The sequence below is a fragment of the Harpia harpyja genome, chromosome 5 (genome assembly GCF_026419915.1).
Source record: "Harpia harpyja isolate bHarHar1 chromosome 5, bHarHar1 primary haplotype, whole genome shotgun sequence".
NCBI classification, from domain to species: Eukaryota; Metazoa; Chordata; class Aves; order Accipitriformes; family Accipitridae; genus Harpia; species Harpia harpyja.
The window spans coordinates 62073195-62095361 of record NC_068944.1 but is presented as its reverse complement, the minus strand read 5'-3'; the positions used below and the strand labels follow the sequence as shown (position 1 = coordinate 62095361).

Here is a 22167-nt window from a genome sequence, read left to right as displayed (position 1 = left end):
CTTTACCCTTTACTTTGGATATGAACGTAATTGATTAAAAATCTTATTTAGAAAACACTGGTAGAATTTTATAACAATGCATTTTTTTTCTTCTGTCAGAATCAAGATTACAGCTAAAGGGTTGTGGTTTTGGAAAAATATCAAAAAGTATTATCTGCATAATTAATTTCCATTTCCATTCTACTTTATTGTATCAAATAGACATGAGCTGTTTCAGAAGGACGTAAAAAGCAATACCTTTCATTTAGAAACATCTGAAAATACTTAGAATTATGCTCCACTTTCCACATAATTATTTTATGCATGTAAGTGGTTAATTTATTTTTAACGTATGATAAATATGGGGTGATAGAGAATGACATTTTTGAGGGTCCCTGTTTTCTTCAGTTGCCCATCAAAAATCTTAACGGTTAAGATACCAATATTTAAGGCAGCAGTTGAGCCTCAAATAAAATTCTGTGGATGGTTAGAGTTTGTGTAGACACATGCATATGTGCATTTGTTTGCTACGCAGAAACAGGTAAAGTAGTTTTTCACCACACTAATGGAATCAGTAGTTAGTATTATGTGTTTGCCTATATTAAATTCTTTTGAAGAGCACTGGAGTTTCTCAAAGAATTGATTGCTTCCTAATGTAAAGATCTCTCGTGATCTTCAGATAAAAGGTAGTTATTAATGTGTATATTTAAGAGCAATAATTAATATGATGTAAAATGCTTAAAAGGGGGGGGTAGAGTGCTGATTCCTTTAGACTGCTCAGCTAATTTGTCTGAAGTAAGACTGTCTAAAATTTGAAAGAGCAGACAACAGTATGCCCGGGGTTGTGCCTGAACTACATTGTGAAGAATATGCCATGAATTTCATAGAGTCTGTGTAGCTAAGATCAAGGTACAGAAGGATTACTGCAGGTCCTCTCAGGTTTTTTTGATGGGATTCTTCAAAAGTGGCTCAGCTTGTTCAGAACTTTTATTGGCTGTTGTAAAGGTCATTGTTTAAACTTGGAAAGTTGCTATACTCTTTTTTTTTTTGCATTATTTTCAAGAATAGATAACGTCTATTACTCTGTGATGAGTTGAGTTATGCACTTAAGTTTAACTGTTCGGTACACTATAAATATCTAGATAGATAAGATGATGCGATACATTGTGTGCCAGATTAAAGCTTGATCTACCATGCAGTCTCATTGAATTCTCATTGCAATCCATGAATTTGCATGGTGTATATATCACTGGTAACATTGCCTGTCTTTGATCATCTATCTTCCTGAAAATTCCAGTTCAATATTTATGTAACGTTATTGTGAATATCACTGAAACTACAAGAATAAGCAGAAAATTACACTTAAATAAGACTAACCAGAGAAATATATTTTCAAAATTTATTATGAAAAAGGAACAGTGAACAGCAAGCCAGGAAGATGGTTACAAAATAAAATATAAAATTTTATTAAATTATTTTTCAGCAGAAATTATTTAAATGTATAATCATTTCACATTAATTTTTAACGGACATTTACCTATAATTAAAAAAAAAAAAAAGGAAAAAAGCTGCATGTATCTATCTATAGAAATAAAAACCAGTCGATGCCCACAAAATGCCAAAAAAACCACCCCAAAACCAAACCCTCAAAACCTTTGTAGTCTCATAATCATCACTCACATCATGATATCAGTGATAATCCCTCTGCATAAGAGCTGTTATGCATATTCAAATATAGATCTTCATTTGAATTCATGATACCTTGAAAAGCTTTTCTAAGCCAAGTCCCCACTCACATATCACTTTGAAAAATCTTCTCCTTTCAGCATATGGTTAAGATCAGAGAAATATGTTTGGAAAAATGACATCTTGGCAGTATGCGCATTTTTTGCATTTATGCCTTCATATCATATTTGCAAGTTTGTAGGTTAGATAAATTTTCCCAGTACATGACAAACTAAATTTAATTTGAAAATATGGTATAGGAATTTTAAAAGTAGATTTAGGTTTTTTTAAATGTCAACAATGTTAGCTATGCGTTTGTAATTGCAATTGCATAATGTCAGATTCTATCAAGTCTTAACCGAACTATTGTCTTCTCACCATTCCTGTGAATGTTTTTCTCCATATTTGGTAAATGGAAATTAAAAGAACAGGGGTGGATACACAGTTCTTTTAAGGTGCTTAACTGCTGTTTAGGTATTACATTTTGATTGTAGTTTTAGGCACTTAAGTATTTTTGAGGACTCCTACCTCAGTGGTTTGACAGAGGTGTTTCAGAAAGCTGTGGAAAGGCAGTGAGAGAGAAAGATTGTCAGGGCTCTGTACAGAAATCAATGCAAAGATTATCTTTCCTCTCTTTCTTCCTTGTTCACACATCATTACTGGACGACTTGTGCATTGATGAAGATGGGCCACTGTTAGTCTTCATAAGTGTTCTCTTACCAGCTATTCTTTCATTTGTAGTGTTTCATAGCTGACATCTAAGCAGTTACGCTGTTTCAATGTGATAGAAATACAGGTGCTAAAAAGCAGATTGCACAGAAACAATTATTACAGTTTCTTTTATTTGTCAGGGTCTTATGCACTATAAAGTCAGTGGTAGAACTGCTGTCAACTTCAGTGTTTGTCAATTTACTCGAAGATCAATTTTTTTCCCAGTGGCTTCACAACTTAAGGCACCGAACATTTTCATGGGGATTAATGTTTGTTAGCCTTGTCCCAGATGTGAGCTTTTACCTATGAGGATCTGACTGCAAGACTGGAACCAAATAAATCACAAGCGAGTGATATTACAGGTGGAGGAATATAGGAACACAGAGCACAGTAATTCTGTTATTGATTGGGCTAATGCTTGCATTACAGAGGCTAAGATATCTGATGATCTATGATATCTAATGTGCTCTTGGTTATATTTACAGTACTTAAATGTAGTTAGTATTAATTTTATTTGTAGGAAATTTGCTACATGAGTCAGAACAAAATACGTGATGATTTGTCTGGGCCATTTTGCTGATGGTAGCAAAATTACATTTTGGCAAAAATCTCTAAACAGATGTGGCTCAGAAATAGCAGACATGCTCATTGACACAGCTTGTGTTTTTAAACACAGTCACTCTGTTTATTCTTTTAAGTTTTGGTAGACTTGCCATATACGACAGTATAGCAACATTTTTAGTGAACAGTTTTTTATATTGCTAGGGACTAGGATACATTTCTCTATAATTCATTCGTGAAAAGCAAAAAAAAAGGTGTTCTGTAGTACAGTATTTTTCAAAAGCACTTCTGTTTTTGAGTCTGAGAGAAAGCTATTCCAAAGTCTTTAGTCTTGCATGATACTCCTGGTTTTCTGCTTTTAACTTGTTACATGAGCTGAAAAGCTATTTCATATGCTACTATTTGTCTTTCCAGTTTGCATAAGCTTCAGAAATTTAGCTATGAAAATTTACCTATAAGAACTTTTTCAACTCAGTACTTGATAAAACATTGTCGTGGTTTAACCCCAGCCAGCAACTCAGCACCACGCAACCGCTCACTCGCTCCCCCCCCCCCAGTGGGATGGGGGAGAAAATCGGGAAAAGAAGCAAAACCCATGGGTTGAGATAAGATCGGTTTAATAGAACAAAAAAGAAGAAACTAATAATGATAATAATAACACTAATAAAATGACAACAGTAATAAAAGGATTGGAATATACAAATGATGCACAGTGCAATTGGTCACCACCCGCTGACTGACGCCCAGTTAGTCCCTGAGCGGCGATCACCCTACACCCACTCCCCCCAGTTTATATACTAGATGTGGTGTCACATGGTATGGAATACCCCTTTGGCCAGTTTGGGTCAGCTGCCCTGGCTGTGTCCTGTGCCAACCTCTTGTGGCCCTCCAGCTTTCTTGCTGGCTGTGCATGAAAAGCTGAAAAATCCTTGACTTTAGACTAAACACTACTTAGCAACAACTGAAAACATCAGTGTGTTATCAACATTCTGTGCATACTGAACTCAAAACATAGCACTGTACCAGCTACTAGGAAGACAATTAACTCTATCCCGGCTGAAACCAGGACAAACATATTTCAATCAGTATTTAAAAATCAATATACAGATCCTTCGAAATCATTGAACCAGGATGTTACCCATTGTTTTAATGGACATTTTACTTCTGTGAACTAACAAAATTTTTTCTCCTGATTGTCCTTAATGCATGAAACCAATACTTCATTATTACCTTTTTTATGTTTTTTTATTCCTTTCACAATAAAGGACCTGAACCTGTGATATGGTGAGGTTCCTCAGTTTTGTTGTATTTAGTGGATGCTAAATGCACTGGCTAATTAGTAAGATTAAACCCAAGATATGCTTTTACTTTAGTTTTTCTATCCGGTCATTATCAAAATTTTTAAGAGACAAAACCTGGTATTTTAAGCTCCTAAACTACTGTAATTAAGAGGTTTCTCACCGTCATTAAAATTTTTCTTTCCCTTAGAAGTGAGTCATTATGTGTGTCACAATTCTTTAAAGCTTTTGTTTTGTGATGCTATACTCCTTAATTTTTTTTTGTCCTTGTCATTAATTTTTCAGCAATATTGACTGATTTTTCAGCTCTAGGGCAAGTTTTATTCATGTTAGCACTCTAATTAAGCAGAAACAAGAGTTGCTTTTCAGGTATACTTCAGACATTTGGATAATAAACTAAGTAATGAGATGTGGTATTTCCATCTAGTAACATGGTGTTTCCATATAAGTAATTTGAAAGGTATTTCCGTTTCTGAAAGTAGTAGCACTACATTCACAATCAACTTTATTAGCTCACAGAAAAAATTTTGACGTGAGAGCCTTAAAAGCAATTTTTGAGTTGTTAGGTATATGTGCACCATTAAGATAGAAGATACACAACATCAGTCATGTTCTCTTACCGAATGAAATCTGTGAATCACTATTTGAGAACTGTTTTCTCCTAGAATTAGTTCTGTTAGTGTTTGAACTGATTTTGTAAATCTCCAATATTTACCTAGTTTATTCAGCATAAGGTCGTATGTTAGAAAACAGAGCATTATTGTGTCAAATACTCTGACCAGGTTCTTTTAGATATGCCACATGTGGAGGATATAATGTTTAATATCAAATTTGCTTATTTAAAGATAGTTGATGTTACACAGGCCTTCCAGTTTAGCAGAGTGATACAAAATATATTGCATAACAACAGAAACGTAGGTTACACTTAGCAAAATATGTAGCAATTGCAATACACAGTTTATCACAATACCAATGTGATTCCCATTACAGGTATCTATAATACGCTCACCATCACAACACTGGGCATCCCCAATCACTGGAAGGAATACATGGGTTGAAGCCATCTCAAGCCTGTTGCTCTTTGAAGTTCTTTTGTTAGTTGTTGAGTTTTTATACTCTACGTTGGGCTGAGCCAAATATTCACTCCCCCCATTGGTGATCTGGCAAACTCGGGGAGACATCCACGCTCTTAATGAACTCAGGGAGAAACATTTCCACTGCCAGTTAATCCACTCAACTGTTGATAGCTGTTTATCCAAAACAAAGGCCACGCTTCTGGTCCTTATCCTTGAGATAACTCAAGTCAGATTCTTTGCAACAGCTGCGCTCAGTCACACCCTGTGTTATTCCCTGAACTTTACCGGCACATCACCCTTGCCCATCTCCTCTCTGCCTTCTTCCATTTTAGGGGTTTACTGGTCAGATAATTTCACTATTATTCACATATTGTGAAAAATGTATTCCTATGTTCATATTTGAAATACTTGATCTATTAAAACTTACACCCATTAAAATGACTCTGATGTAAACATCTTTATTTTGAAAGTGTCTTGCATCTGACATTTGGGAAATCACCCATGAATGGCTTTGGTTTGAAAACTGATCAGCTGTTTGAAAAATGGAAAAAGATTATTGGAGAACAAACTTAAACATCACTAGATGTTCACTAAAATAAAATATGATAATACAATTAGCATAGGATGGGTAGGATTCTCATGCTTCTTTTCTCAGTATAATGTGACTGCTGCACATCATGTGTCAGACTGCACATGGTAGGGATTAAACTCAACTTGCTTTATGAAAACATGTTTGCTTAAAGCAAAAGAGGAAATAATGAATTTTTTGCATGCTATTGTAAAGTGAGTGAAACAATGCTAACCAAAATAATAAATAGTAGATTGTAAAAATATGTGCTGGCACTAGTATAATAATTTTTAAATAATTGAAATCTGAAGCAATTGCTTGTTAACACCTTAACTTTGCAGCAGCATTCTAAGTCTAACATGTTAAAAAACCTTAAGCAATTGTTCACCTAAAAGGTAATAAACTTCCATTCTCAACAAGAAAGCATACATTTCTAAGGGGTGATTTTAATGACAGTTATGATTTTTTTTTTAACAGCTGAGGATGCATGTGGAGGAACTATGAGAGGATCCAGTGGTATCATCTCGAGCCCCAACTTTCCTAATGAATACCATAATAATGCAGATTGCACATGGACAATTGTGGCAGAGCCTGGGGATACTATCTCACTCATATTTACAGATTTCCAAATGGAAGAAAAATATGATTATTTGGAAGTTGAAGGTTCTGAACCACCTACAATATGGTAAGTCAACTATTGCAATTTTAATGTAGTAAAAAAAAAGATGATGAGATGTGGAAGGTTAAATTTTGTTACTTTTCCTTTTGTCAATAGGTAGTCTTGCTGAAAACAAAGAAACCCAGTAATGGTTTTTACTATGGCATAAATACTGATATTCTAATTGCAGCTGTAAAATAATTTCCAAATATATTCCAAGAATGTAACATTGTGATGAAAGACACTGTAGGCTCATTCACTTCATTGTCTGTAGGTCTAACCATTCTAACCATTATTGTATTAAAAATGTATATATTTAGAAACAGAATGGAATGGACTGTTGTACTGGCAGGGATTGGTGGAGCCTTCAGGGAGTTTCATAATGTCAGAAAGTGAATGGCATGGAGTCCTTTCAGCACAGAGCTGGGGGAAGTAGTATTGGTCGCACCTGTTAGTCACAGATTCTCTCTGGAGGAGTTTCTGTACGTAGAATCGCATATGCGGTCTCACTATATAATGTGCTGGGGGTATGGCTGGTGTATACACTTGTATAGAAGTTTCTGTTGTGATCTGAGAGATACAATACCCTGAGCTGAGTAGCCACAGCACTTTTTAGTTTGGGTTTTATTCCAAATATACTACCTTTAGAGAGGATTTCTATTTGTTTGTTTGTTGACTTAACAGTAGTAAAAATATTTTTGCTAGGCTGGCTTCTGCAGTTCTTGATCTCAGTGTAGATGCATTGTATAAAACAAGTAAAAGAAATAAAATAGTAAACAACCTCTTTCAAGATCTGGTTCAGTTAAGTAGAAAAAATAAATGATACATTCTGTGTTTTTCTGGCCTGGTAGTTTTATGGTAACATAGCATCACACTACTCAAGAAACATGTGAATATGACAAATACTTGTATTCGTTATATTGGTTTAAATATACTATTGGTTCACAAAAAAGAGGACGTATATAAAACCATAAATAACAGTGATGCTCTCCAGTAAAATCTTAAGCTCTTAACTGGTTCATAAAGCATTATGAGGGCAGAGGCATTGAACAACAGGTAATACAACAGGTGGTTGGCTAGCCACATTAAAGTCAGTAGAGTCTTGTTTTCTTATTATCAATACAAAAAACCCCACCAAACACAGCATAGACCAAATAAATGATATTATTTTAAATTTTATAATGAGAAAATATCCCAAATTATATAATTACATTGTTTTGACAACATCAGTCTCAGTTTCTACAAGTGATGCTTATAAGTAATATTCCTTACTACTGCAGAGTATAGTAGAAGCCTATACACTAAGTCTCAGCTTTAGCAAACAGTATTTCATAATTTAATTCATACTGCCACCTACGTAGTTAATTACCTGTATTAGAATATTACTTAATTGCCATTGAGTTTTTCAAGCTGTTAAACTGAAATCTTTTGAACTAGCTGTCAGATAAAATAATTTTTAAACAATAATTTATAATAATTATTAGTGAGGTAACACCAATGACATACAGACAATATGAATCACTTGAATAGCTCAATGTGCGTTCTGTTACTCTTGAATGTGTTTTATGTATTCAGTCATGAGCTTCAAACTGATTTAATTTTTTTTCTGCAGAGGGCTTTGGCTATATTTAAATTATATAATAAGATTACTTTATATATGGAAATTGTCATATTATCTGTTTACAAAACATAAAAAATTACAATGCTAATTTAATAATTGCTCATGTAGAGAAGCAGATTGAGAGCATATTCTTTTTTTAGCTTGTCATTTATATTCCCTAAATTAGACTGATGGGTTCAATTATGCAAAAGTATCCCCCCCATATGTTAGGAAAAATAGATTTGTAAAGCTTAATTAACAACAATTTGTTAATTAGATTTACAGTGGTAATACTTTATATCCCCTTAGACTATAGCTTGAGGTTTAGCTCAAGATATCTTAGTTTATAAAGTGTACATAGAAGTATACTTCTAAAATTAAAACCAGACTCTTGATCTTTCATTCTCGAAAACAAATAGTACATAATTTGCAAAATTACTAAACACATACCGGTTGATCTAGATAGTAAGTAGTACTATAAAATCTTTTCTTAGATATTTTGTTGCTTTATGTGACTGTTATACCTATTGATTTAAAAAAACCTCTAACTTTTCTTCTTCTGCATATTTGCAATGTAACATTCTAAGTTAAACAATGAGCTAGAATACACATCAAGTAGATAGTCTGGGGTTATCCACAAGACAAGACTTGGAATTCTTCATGAAGTGCTAACTTTCTGTAGTCTTCCAGTCAGTCATTATAGTATTTCAGTTATGCCAAGTCTTTTCTTTAAGAAAACTTGATAGGCCATTTTCATTTAAGTAGTGGGAAAAAATTGCATAGATGCCATTCAGGGTTTTTGTTGTCTGATGTCAAGGGCTAATTCTGATGTTTGGTAACTTGAATGAAGGTTTTTTTTTATTTTGGATGTGAAACTGAGAGAAAATGATTAGTTTGAGGAAACAGTTTTCCCCATTTTTTCTCAACAAAACAAAACACTGAAAATAAATGAGATCTAGTGAAATGTTCCTTTTTGCCTAAGTGACAAGTTAGGTTTTGAGACATTCATCGGTGAAAGAAGTAGCAATGTCATTCTGGGATAATTTATGCAGCACATGGAATTTCAGAGTTAAATATTCTCAGAGTATCTGGACACATAAGAGTTTTCTAATGCTTGCCTCTAGGATGCTTTGGTTGGAATGTTTCAGTCTCTTATTTTGCTGTTGGCCACTTTTAATGGAATATTTAATAATCACTGAGCAGAAAACTGGAATGATTCTCTAGGCTGCTTTGACATGGGTGTCCTGGATTCCAGCGTGTACTCTAGTCTGAATTGTTAAGACAATTGTTAAGACTCTAGTTAAATTGTATAGACAAAGTAGTAGAATCTCCTTCCCAGAATATTCTATGAAAGATGTGCTTAGAGCAGTCTCCTGATGAGAGCAGATGAGGATGGGAAGTACATATTTCACACTGTCCTAGGCAAAGACATTAAATCTGTATCTTCTATTCTGATTACCAGCTTAATTTAGCTGTTGTTGAAAAACAAGTTGACAATTTCTCCTCCTACATGTTTGGAGAGCTTGGTTATTACAAAAAACAGAAAAAAAAAATAAGTAAAGGTATTAGACTAGCTGAACATGGAATGATGATTAGTTTTGAATTTACCAGTACATTTTTGGTGGATAGAGTGGGAAGTGGTAGAAAATAATGGTTGTCATAAAGTATGTGCTTAGAGCTCTCAATTCAGAGAACTACTGCTGTAGTCTGAATAAGGATCACAATTTCTTTTCAGAGAAGAAATAATTATGTAATTTTTTATTATTTTTTAACATGAAGGTGTCCATTAAGGTGAAGGTGTTTGAGAGTGTAGCACTGTTGTAGGAATGGCCAAATGTTGTAGGGAAAATGTACTTCATTTTTACCACGACAAAAAAAAAACCACCAAAGTTTTCAGCTCTCTTTTTTCTGGCTAAGAGTGCACTTCTATGAAAATCTTTAGTGTTCTAACATTTGACATATGTCTGGCATGTTTGTAGAAAATAGTAGGACACCTAAGTACTCTGTTATTAAAGATAAATTTGAAATATGATGTAATTACTCTTTTTAAAACAAAATAACTCACCTCACTTCTCTCTTACCGATAGTGTATTCTTGGGTATTTCAAAACTTTTCCTACATAATTTTCCTAAAATGTGAAGGAGGCTTAGAATTTTCCATAGTAAATGGAAGTATTATTGTATTGTCTAGACCATTACTTTGTTTCTGATTTTAGCCAACTTATAGTTTTTTCCTGTATAAATCTAGATACAATGTAAAATGATACATGCTGAATGAAATTTATGTTGGTGAAACTATAGGCAAATTATTTCTGTACTGAAATACATTTAAATATTTCATTGTTTGATATTGCATATTTTGTGTGTCATATAAGTTGCATTAAAATAGACAGCTGTTAAAGAACAATGGCTAACAAAATGAATTTATCCCTTGCAACAGTGATTTTGCACATTTTTTTCCCCAACAGAAAAACTCCCTTTGCATTCATTTTAAGTATTCTGTGGAGAATGAAATTACATTTTGTGAAAAAATCTTTCCCTTAACGTACATGCAACAAAACCCCATCTAGTTTTGAAAGATTTTGTCTGAGGTACTTAAAACTCTTTTGATCCTTATAATAAACTTCTTCAAGATAGCCTCTTAGTTTAAGACTCCCTTGCGGATTGTATGAATAAGAAAGAATAAGGACACAAAAATGTGGGTCTTTGTTTGGGTTGCCAAATCAGAATTTATTCCAAGTAACTACTTACTTGTTTCTCATCAATTTGGGTCTATCCTTGACCTGGGAACATTCCTGATGAACTTTTTAGTGGATATGACATGTTTCCATTTAATTTTTTTATATTGTGAACTTTATTTGTTTACTCTTCTGTGTAGCACAGCCAAGGATAATTTAATGAGCACACTTTATTCATTACAAATTTACAGCAATTGTAGTTTCCCTGTAAAAGATTTGTGAAGCTATTTCTCATTTTACAAAAAAAGTTTATGATTTATGAAGGCTGGAAGCTCAACTAAAAATACGAGAAAACATCTAGTCCTAAATAAATAATATCAGTGTACTGATTGGCCAGTAGGTTTAAACACAGTGTTCTTGAATTTCACAGTAGATTCTCTTTTACATTTTGTAGGATGATAATTACATTTTAACTTCAAGTGTTGTAGTAATATTGCACTTGCTGGCTTTTTTCTCAATCCAAGCTTACAAACTCTGTTAATGAAGTTTTAAAATATTAGTAGTATGTTTAACAAGTGGTTAGGCAAATAATATACAGTGTTTTCTAGAGGAACAATATGCTTAAATAAGTATTCATAGGGATTAAACTTTATGTTAAATAAACTAATGGTAATTTGCCTCTAAGTTAAATAAATTTCACAGAGTAAAAATTAATTTTTTAAAGTTTTGGTGCTTATGTAGCACGGTATTGCAGTAGCATCTGAACATCATTAAGAATAGCCATTCTAAATCAGTAAATGTTTATATTTGTAGTTCAGTGTCTGATAGTGGCCACAGCAGTTGCTTAGGAGAAGACTAGAAGACACCAAGATGATACGATAGGGTGTGCTCTTCACCCTTGTGTAGACTCCCAGCCTCTGCAGTTAGTGATTTAGGAACTTCTTGAACCAACACTTGCCTTAAAATCGCATGTTACATAGCTGTGAATAGACCTTTCTTTTGTTAATTAGTCATTCTTCAAAGGTCATTCTTCAAGATCCTTTGGAAAGGATCAAATGAGTTTTGTTTTTTAAATCTGTCATGGTTTAACCCCAGCCAGCAGCTAAGCACCACGCAGCCGCTTACTCACTTCCCCCCCACCCAGTGGGATGAGGGAGAGAATCAGAAAAAAAAGTAAAACTCGTGGGTTGAGATAAAGACAGTTTAACAGGACAGAAAGGAAGAAAATAATAATGATAATAATAACAATAATAAAATGACAATAATAATAATAAAAGAATTGGAATATACAAAACAAGTGATGCACAATGCAATTGGTCACCACTCGCCGACCGATGCCCAGTTAGTTCCCAAGCAGCGATCCCCACCCCTCCCCTGGCCAACTCCCCACAGTTTATATACTGGGCATGATGTCACATGGTATGGAATACCCTTTGGCCAGTTTGGGTCAGCTGCCCTGGCTGTGTCCCCTCCCAACTTCTTGTGCCCCTCCAGCCTTCTTGCTGGCTGTGCATGAGAAGCTGGAAAATCCTTGACTTAATCTAAACACTACTTAGCAACAACTGAAAACATCAGTGTGTTATCAACATTCTTCTCATACTGAATCCAAAACATAACACTATACCACCTACTAGAAAGAAAATTAACTCTTTCCCAACCGAAACCAGGACACATCATCACAATTTCCAGCAATTTTATGGACTGCAGGCTTCTTGAATGGAGCCCTTCAAGCAGGCCTTTGTGTTTATTACCCTTTGAGAAATTTTCCTTTTATGAATTTCTGATGTGTTTTCAATCTAATTTTTCGGTCTATAACATCACATGCCAATGATTTCCACAACTTAATTATGTACACTAACAGAGAAGTTCTACCTTTTAAGTCTTCTGCCTGATAAATCATCGAGTGTCCCTATTTATTTTAGTGTAAGAAATGAAGAATCAATATTTCTTATTTACCTGACATATAATACTCATTATTTTATGAATCCTTCATACCCTTTCTCACATTTCTTTTCAAGATTTAAAAGCTTTAGCCTATTTTATTACTCTCCCTATAGATGCTTTTCCATATCTGTTTCCATCCTTCTTCCCTTTTCTGTACCATTTCTCATGTTATTATACCTATCTTGACATAAGGTATCAGAATATTAACGTGGTTCAGGAATTAGGTCACGGGGAAATTGTGTTTAACTTTCAAATGTTTAAATTTTTAAAATTTACTTAGATGAATTTACCCTCAGGGTTTCAAAATAATGAGAATTTATTTTATTTCATTTGGAGACACCTAAAATTGTTAACCTTAAAAACAGTTTAAAAGTTTATGGGATAAAAATATTTATTGAAATTGACTCAATTATTAGAATAGGCTTTTTTAATTTCAGGGGTGTGTAAGAATAAGTCATCTGCTCAAGGCTTTTTTTCAAAGCTCTAGATTGCTGCATTTTGGTGGTTTTTTCACTTGCATGACCTAATGTATGCAGAATAAACAAACATACAGTAAGCATACGTGAATGGCTTATTTTCTTTTTTACTGACTGTTATGTCATGACCAGGAAGCTATGGGTTGTGACCGGCCACTTGTATATTGGATGGCATGTAATTAATAAAAATTGCTTTGACACTGGTTTGACATTGTGTCATTCCTTAATATAAAGAAATTGCTTTAGCAGGTTCATAGGATGCTTAATGGTTTGTTTTAGTTACTGATTCATTTTTCAAGTGAATTTGCACCCTAAATCACCTCAAGTGATTTTCACAGGCAAAACAGATGGACAATGACAAAAAAAGAGGCAGCATCTGAAGTTCTGAGCAGTCTGTAGGCCCCATATAAGCAATGATTTATCCTGTTGTCAGGATTTTTCATGAATGCAAAGGGTTTCATTGATGCATTCAAAATATTATACTTTTGGCTGTTATGGCCTTAGACATAAAAGATGGAATTATAAATGCATATAGTTTACCCAATGTACAAAACATACTAATGATTTTCATCCAGAATGTAGAAACGAGTGATTTTGGATTATCTCTGCAGGAATTACTGTTCTCCCACAGCCCATCACTGACTTCGCTGAATAAACAGAGATCATGGCAGGACAAGAAAGTGTGAAGTTTTAATCTCTGGAATGACAAATCAAACAATTACATGTTTTGGGTTTAGGTTGTTTTTTGGTTTGTGGGTTGGTTGTGGGATTTTTTTTACCTGCCTTGTCCTGAGATTTATGTTATCCTCTGCTTTATGTGTAATACCCTTTTCCCCACCATACAACTCATGCAGCATAAAATACGGCTGTTTCAGCCTTACTTGTGAGATTTGCCAGTTCAGTGACTGATGTTTCAGTCAAGACAAGAACAATCAGTCTCCCTCACTACTCCAGCAATTGCCATCCTGAGACAACAGTAAATGACCACATCAAAACAAGTGCAGTATTCTGCTGGAGTAAGCACAGTGAAAGTGTTCCCTGTTAAATTATCAAGCCCTTCCTATCTGTATTTTTTCCAGAAACTGCTGAGTCAGAGACTTCAGATTTTTTTGCATTTGTTAGCTTTTATTACTGATCATGCTTTTTAAGTATTCATTAGGAAAATGCCCTAGGTCCAGACTATTATTTATCCAGTTTCTACAAAACAGTGTTACAAATAAGCAATACTAGAAGCACTCTGGGCTGCTCTGTCCAAAGAGGGTTAAATAGGGCCATAGAAGCACAAACACAGTAGTCAGTAAATCTTTGACCCAAGAGGAATGGTGGAAAAACCTGAGTACTCTTCTACCATGTAAGGATTCATGAGAATTATTTTTCAATTTGTTTCTGAATGTTGGTAAGACTTTGGGAAGTAATATAATACATTCCTATCTCTGTTGAGAAGAATGTATGTAAAAAGCCCATCCAATGTATAACTGCTCATTTGAAAACTGTTGGTGGATATCTGTTTGACTCCAGATGAGAATAACTTCATACATGTTAAAAAGTACCATCAGAATAATGAAAACCTGTATCTTCAGATAAGGCTTACAAATGTTCACTTTTGCAGTACTCATGAACATAGGAAAGGTAAGGAATTAGGAACAGCTTCAGAAATGAAGAGAGATGCACTTCAAGAGAAGAGCATTTAAACACCAGGATATCCTATTTTTCGCAACAACAACAATGAAATACTGCTTTCCTAACATTGTGTACCTTAATCAGAATAAAATATTTTATCCCATGACAGAAATACAATAAAGCAAGGATACAGTAGAAAAATATAAAGGAAATCAACTCACTCTGTGAAGTCTCTGCACTTTGAGGTAAAGTAAGGTACTTTAAGGTAAAAAAAGATGTAAATCCCTGCATGGATGCTGTCATTCAATCTATAGTACCTGAGAGGAAAACAGTTCAGACTTTATTTTGACAATAAAGTGGTCCTACTCCGTCAGTAACCAGTCTTCCACTCCCTTTGTGCCTCACTGTTCTCTTCAACTCTTGTGTTACCTACTGACTAACACAGGGAAAAAAAAAGTTAGTTTTTATCTGTATCACTTCCTGGTGCAGTTCCTTTGTGACTATGTAAAGGCCTCAGCCAACACAAGGTAGGGGATGAGCTGGAAATAAGAGTGGAAACATATTTTTTCAAAAGCAGTATCACTTTGTGGCCATGTAAAGTGCTCATTTGTACCATAATGAGCTGAGGTGATTCTGTGACTATATTAGACTCCATGCCTGATCCAAGTACACACGGTAATTTAACAAACAGTTGTCTCACCTAGCCTTGACTCTATTATATAGTAATAAATCACATGTACCAGATGAGCTTTAGCTTATTGCAGTCTAGAGAAAGACAGAATGATTCACTACTCTGGTCATGTACATACCCCTATGAGTACGACAACATGAGCCAGGGGAAGGAAGGACTCTAACATGCCTTCAACTCATAAGCTAGCACTAGCCAGATCAGCAAACCTGCCCAGAGGAAAGGTCATACCACTGCCTATCCATGAAGAAGAAAGAGACCACAAGAGATGTTTGGACCTCAAAGAGATCTTTGGAGATAATAAATTCTTGTGTGTTGATTCTGACTGTAAACAATGATTTCCAAATAAGGAAAAAAAGGAAAAGCTTTTTCCCCCACAAGGACAGTCAAGCATTGAAGAAGGTTGCCCACACAGGTTGTGCAGTCTCCATTTTGGAGGTTTTCAAGACCAGCCTGGATAAAGCCCTGAGTGACATTGTCTCACCTCAGAGCTGAGCCTGCTTTCAGCAGTAGGTTGGACTAGACAGCTCCTGAGTTCCCTTCCATGCTGAATTATCCTGATTATAAGATTCTACCATTCTGTCTTGTGTTCCCTTACAACCTAGTTATGTAGATGCATATATAAAATATTGAATTCCAGGACTAAACTCTTGATTTACACCTTTGGTTGATTTGTATTTCCATGGATATGACAGTTTCTAAAAGTCAGATTCTCCCTTTACTGAGTCTATTTATTGTAAATGTCACAAAGTAACTAAATATGTCTTTTAAAAAAAAAGCATAGACTTCAAGGTCTTTCCTGTTAAGTGACAAAATTATTTTCATCACGTAACTCATGGCTATGTGTATCTATTCTGCCTGAAAAGTTTGAGACATGTTTGTGCACTACATTTTGAAGTACAACCTGATAAATGAACACAGGAAAAATCACTAGAACAGGGTACCATGGAAGGGCCTTCTATTTCTTCAGAAACATGCAAGATCAAATAGTACAAAATAAGAGAAGCCTCCATCTCTACTGTAAAACATGTGATTTGATACCTTTTTCCTGTCTTAGATTCAAATCTTTTTCATGTTTCAGTAAGCATTTTGAGTGTACCAGGTGTAAAGTCAGTTTCAAAGTCCTTTTCAAATGATGGTTACCAAATGGAATCACACAACAGAACAACGAAAAACTTGCCACTAACCTCCACAATCACTGTAACAAATTCCCCTCCTAACACTACTATTGGGCCTGACCCTACACATTACGGAATGGACTGTGTTTCTTGGACTGCTCTGAATGACCTAATGGAAAGGCCACAGGTGAAATGCTGGAACAGCCACATACAAAATGAAACCACAGAGGCAAACACTAAAGGACAGAAATACCTGGCTTCTGTGGAAAGCTTTTGTTTCCAAAAAAGCAAGACACTTCATTTCTGTTCTCAGTCCTTCAGAAAAAGAGGATGAAAACTATAATGCACAATGCATGGATTATAAAAGATTCGAACCAGACAATATTTCTATCATTAGTATTCCTCCTATTCCTGACTTTCTGCTTACCCAGTTCTACAGTTAAGCATTATCTCTGTTACCTTCTGTTCCCTGTTTTAGAAAGAGAGAAGGACTTAGGCACTCTCAAACTTGTCTGCTTTTTGCAGTTACATTTTTTTTCTTTTTCAGTTAAATCCAATAAAAAATTAATTCTATCCACTCTCAGTAAACAAATACTCTGCTAATCACTTTTCAGCACGTTTTTATGACTGCATTTTCTTTGCCATACTAAATGAATAATTTTTTCCATCTATTTGGCTACAACATTCTTCTGAAGGCATTTTTCCTGTGTTAAGCAGTATCAATTCTTTAAATTCTTTAAATTTGAACTCAGCTGTATTGGATTACAAACCACGTATCATCTTGGGCACTTAACATCCTTATTAGGATCATATTACTCATACGCATTACTTTCATGAGTCCTTCCTCTGAGCATTAAGCACAGATTCAAAAACTTTGTATAATAACTAGTGAGAAAACAGTAATAATAATCTAAAGCAGTGTTGAAAGCCTTCATTAATAAAAAAGAAACAATTATACTTGTCACTAATTTGAAGTGATTTTTCAAGAAAAAAATCACCGGGCCTGAAGTGGGGGGTTTTTTCCCCACATTTTAATCTCTACTTACGAGCACCTCGGCTTCTTGTCTTGTCTGTTGTTTTTTTTTTTTCTCCAACACATTATTATTTTCATTGGTACTTGTACTACTGAGGTGTGATTGTCTATACCTGTGTTGCCACATTTATGTCAGGCAGAGGTTTTCTTCTGTAGCCTTACATATAAGCATCATTAGATCAAGTACATTGACTGAAAATAAATCTAACCTATTCAGACACTGGATGGCTACATAAATCAAATAACTGCTTTGTTATAAAGATATGATTGAGAACCTGTTGTGTAAATGCATGCGTCTGTTGTAGGTTAATCGTCAACAACAGTATACTTAATTTTTAAATGCCTCCTGAAGGCTAATTTCTATTGTAACTGAACTGGCAATTTAAAGTTATAATGTAGCTGTCTAAGACGAATTAACTGCATCTTCCTCCCCCCCAAAAAAACCAACAAAATAAACCCTTTTTCCATAATAACTATCATCTGCCTGCTTATCCTCACTTTGATTTTAATTAGCACTAGTTGATGTATTCTTCACTAATATCGCTTACAAGTTCTGCAAAGCACTGAATGTTTATCATTTGGTTCTTTCATAGCACTAGTAAAATGGGACTAAGAGTCAGGAAATACTAATTTTCACCATCATTAAATTGCAAATGACAGCAAAGGCATGGAAAATGGCACATAAGATGCCACATATATTTTAGAAAAAGTATTGTTGAAGAATATGAGAGTGAGAGACTTCGTATTCTAGATATCACAGGAGGCCTATAGTGCTAAAACCAGTTGTCCCAGGGCATGATCGCAGGGCATCAGGCCATGAATGCAGAGTGACACTACCTAAGGCTCCTCTAGAGCGAATGGGTAATGTTCAGGTTGGGTAGTGCTTGGACAAAATTTCCTCTGGGCCCTTCTCAATTGTTCTAAGATAGATTTTTTTCTGTTCTTACTGCTCAAAATGTCTGAGGTAATGTGCTGTTGTCATGTGTATTGTAAGCCTCCAGGGTGATGTTTTTACAACATGGTATAAAGGCTAAGAGCATGTGAAAATGTGTGATGCTATCAAAATGCATAATGCCATCCTGGAATAGTGATCAACGACTACATTATGAATAATGAAGACAAGCCCAACATATTGTTGTTCATACTGTCAATTGTGGTGGAATCTAGGACATATTGATCCCACAACTTTATCTGATTCAGGCTCAGGGAGAGGGGAGTCTTGAGGAAAGCAGATCTTCACAGAACATTGATGACCAGGTATCCAGGACTTGGGAGGAAAGTGAGGAGCTAAGTTATTTCAAAGTGAAGAGAAAGCCACAGGCCGATATGCTTCATTACTTTAAAGAATTGATTAAAATGGTAGAAAGGAAGGGAATTTGCATATATATTGGTGAATGCAAGGGAAGGGATGATACAGCTTCTGTAGACAAAAGTTATGACTGACACATCAATTAAGGTTATTTTAAGGAATACATGACTGTGTGGGTAACAGGGAACTCATTGATACAGCCTGCTCGGATTTTGTCCAGGTTTCGGCTAGGACAGAGTTAATTTCTTTCTAGTAGGTGGTATAGTGTTATGTTTTGGATTCAGTATGAGAAGAATGTTGATAACACACCGATGTTTTCAGTTGTTGCTAAGTAGTGTTTAGATTAAGTCAAGAATTTTCCAGCTTCTCATGCACAGCCAGCAAGAAGGCTGGAGGGGCACAAGAAGTTGGGAGGGGACACAGCCAGGGCAGCTGACCCAAACTGGCCAAAGGAATATTCCATGTGACATCATGCCCAGTATATAAACTGTGGGGAGTTGGCCAGGGGAGGGGTGGGGATCGCTGCTTGGGAACTAACTGGGCATCGGTCGGCGAGTGGTGACCAATTGCATTGTGCATCACTTGTTTTGTATATTCCAATTCTTTTATTATTATTATTGTCATTTTATTATTGTTATTATTATCATTATTATTTTCTTCCTTTCTGTCCTGTTAAACTGTCTTTATCTCAACCCACGAGTTTTACTTTTTTTTCTGATTCTCTCCCTCATCCCACTGGGTGGGGGGGAAGTGAGTAAGCGGCTGCGTGGTGCTTAGCTGCTGGCTGGGGTTAAACCACGACAGATGTAAGAAGGGATGAATCTCATTCTGTATGATCAATTTCTGACTCTCCTGGTGAATTACCTGTTGCTGCTCATTGTCAGAAATAAAATACTAGTCTTAGTGTATTTCTGATCTAACACATCAGTACATACTTTCTTAGATACCATCAAGGATATGATTGGTATTATACAGGGTATTACAATTCGAGTCATGCCAGTAAGAGATTTTTGCATGATTTATATAAACCAAAGAAATGATCATAACCGAGATGTATCAGGAGTAATAGTTTTGCAACTGTAAAACATTTTGGGGGCTGAAGTTCAGAACTTCTTGGTTTATTTTATAAAAATATTATGCCTTCATTTAAGGCTTATGGAAAGAAAGCCTAAAGCTGCCAAGTCATTATTTTAGGCTTCAGCAAATATGGAATCTAATATTTTACCTGGCATTATCTAATGATTAATCATAACCAGTGTTAAGATGTGAGCAATACTTTTAATGTAATTTTTGTCTGGTTTAATTTTCCAGCCAATTAGAAATTCTTATTGGACTTCTCTTCCCTCTACTAAATAGCTTATTAATGAAGATATTTATATATCTTGATGAAGCAAACACCTAGTCTTCTTTCTTGGCTAAGTAGACTTTTTGGATCTTTCTATGTAAGATCCAGTAAGAAAGTTGCTGGAGCCTTCACATCTCTCTATCAGCCTTTTCTGTACCCAAACTTGCAGCATTGGACTGGTATATTTGAATCAGCAGAAAAACTACCTACCCCATAGTACATATTCTCTCATCCTTGAAGCATATAGTACAGGTTCTGACATCTTTCACATGGATATATTGCACTGCTGCACAACTTCTTTTCCCCATTATTTTTTATGTCAGAGGATAAACTTTTACCATCATTTCTGTTTGCTGGGCAAGAACGTACTGGCCTGCGTGTCCTTAGTGAAGTTAAGGGTAAGGTGAAGGACTGTTGCAATGAGGCTTGATTTCTGTTTAGTAGCTGACAACATGTCTTTCAAAAAAAACCCCAACCAACCTTGAACTGAAGCTTCCAACTTTTTAACAAAACTTTCCAATTCTGTGTAACTTACAGAACTTGAGATTCAATCCCAAAATGCAGGCATCTTTGCTTGTTTGTGTTTTGGTTTTGGGGGGGCTGTGTGTTTTGATTTTTTTTTTTTCCAGAGAGTTAGTTATAAGAAAAGGGAATTTCCTTAAAAGATAGAATTAAGGAAGTGCTGTAGTCTTGAGTGCAATTAAAAGCAGAGTTCATCTCCTGTGGGAGAGAAATGAGAGATGATTATGACAGCAGCAAAGTCTAACAGTCGTTAGAGTATTAGTTTTTCATTCAGTTTTGAGTTACAAATGAATCTGCTAGCAAGACCTTCCACAAACCTGTTAATGGATTTAAACTAGCTAGCTGAAAGTTATGTTTATACTGAAAATTTTGCTAAACATGAAATTATAGCTTTGCTAAATGTTCTGGAAATTATTTTTATTACCATAGTCTGTGCATTAGGCATTTATAGCCCTATATTGGAATGCTGCCATTCCATTTGCTTTTGGTGACTTTGGACACAGAGTCCCCAAGACTGTGAAGCAGAGCAGCAGCACACTGTACTATTCTGTTCCAGAAAGATTCAACACACAGAAATAAAGTTAAATTCCCAAACTTGTGATTTCAGTGATGTGTTGCTGTTTAAAAACTAATGCAACTCAAATTAAATTAAAGGCTGATCTATTTAGCATGACTATTCCTCTTACCTTTTGCAAAGCTTGTTACTGATGCAGGAGAAAGGTAAAAATGAATCTAGTGGTTGCAATTGCCTAGTTCAGTTTACACAGTGGGGTCCACAGTACTTTGCAATTTACCCTGTATTTCTGATCTCTAATTTTCCTTTAGCTGCATCCTGAGACATGGGACATAGATTTAAATTTTAATGGCTCATAATTCATCACAGGAGTATCTGGCATGGTGTTCAGACTGAAAACCTGTTGATGAAAACCACCTGGGTCATTCAAGAGAATATGTGTATGTATTTTCCATTTAAAAAGATCTAGGAACATACACTCTTAACTGAAGTCTGTGACTAACCCTAAAAGAAATCAGAGTTAGGAGCAGGATGCCATTGGTATCTGCCAATGGGAGAATAATACGGCAGCCAGCAAAAAAATTGGTATTTTTTAAAGTATTGCATCAAATACACAAAAAAAGGAGGTAGAGCTACTGTATCAAATATCTAGTATATATATTTATTTACATTAAGTCAATCAAGAAATGAAAAGATGGATTTCTTATGATGTATCCGTTGGTATTATATTTTAATATATATCTGG

General features: G+C 35.1%; 1 protein-coding gene across 1 annotated transcript in view; it reads left to right on the top strand.

Moving 5' to 3' along the window:
• The window catches only part of CSMD3 (CUB and Sushi multiple domains 3), a 767625-nt gene that overhangs the window by 209571 nt on the left and 535887 nt on the right, over positions 1-22167 (top strand). Inside the window, exon 5 of the mRNA XM_052787755.1 lies at positions 6396-6603. Within this exon, the coding sequence (XP_052643715.1) occupies positions 6396-6603 (208 nt within the window). The remainder of the gene's footprint in view (positions 1-6395; positions 6604-22167) is intronic.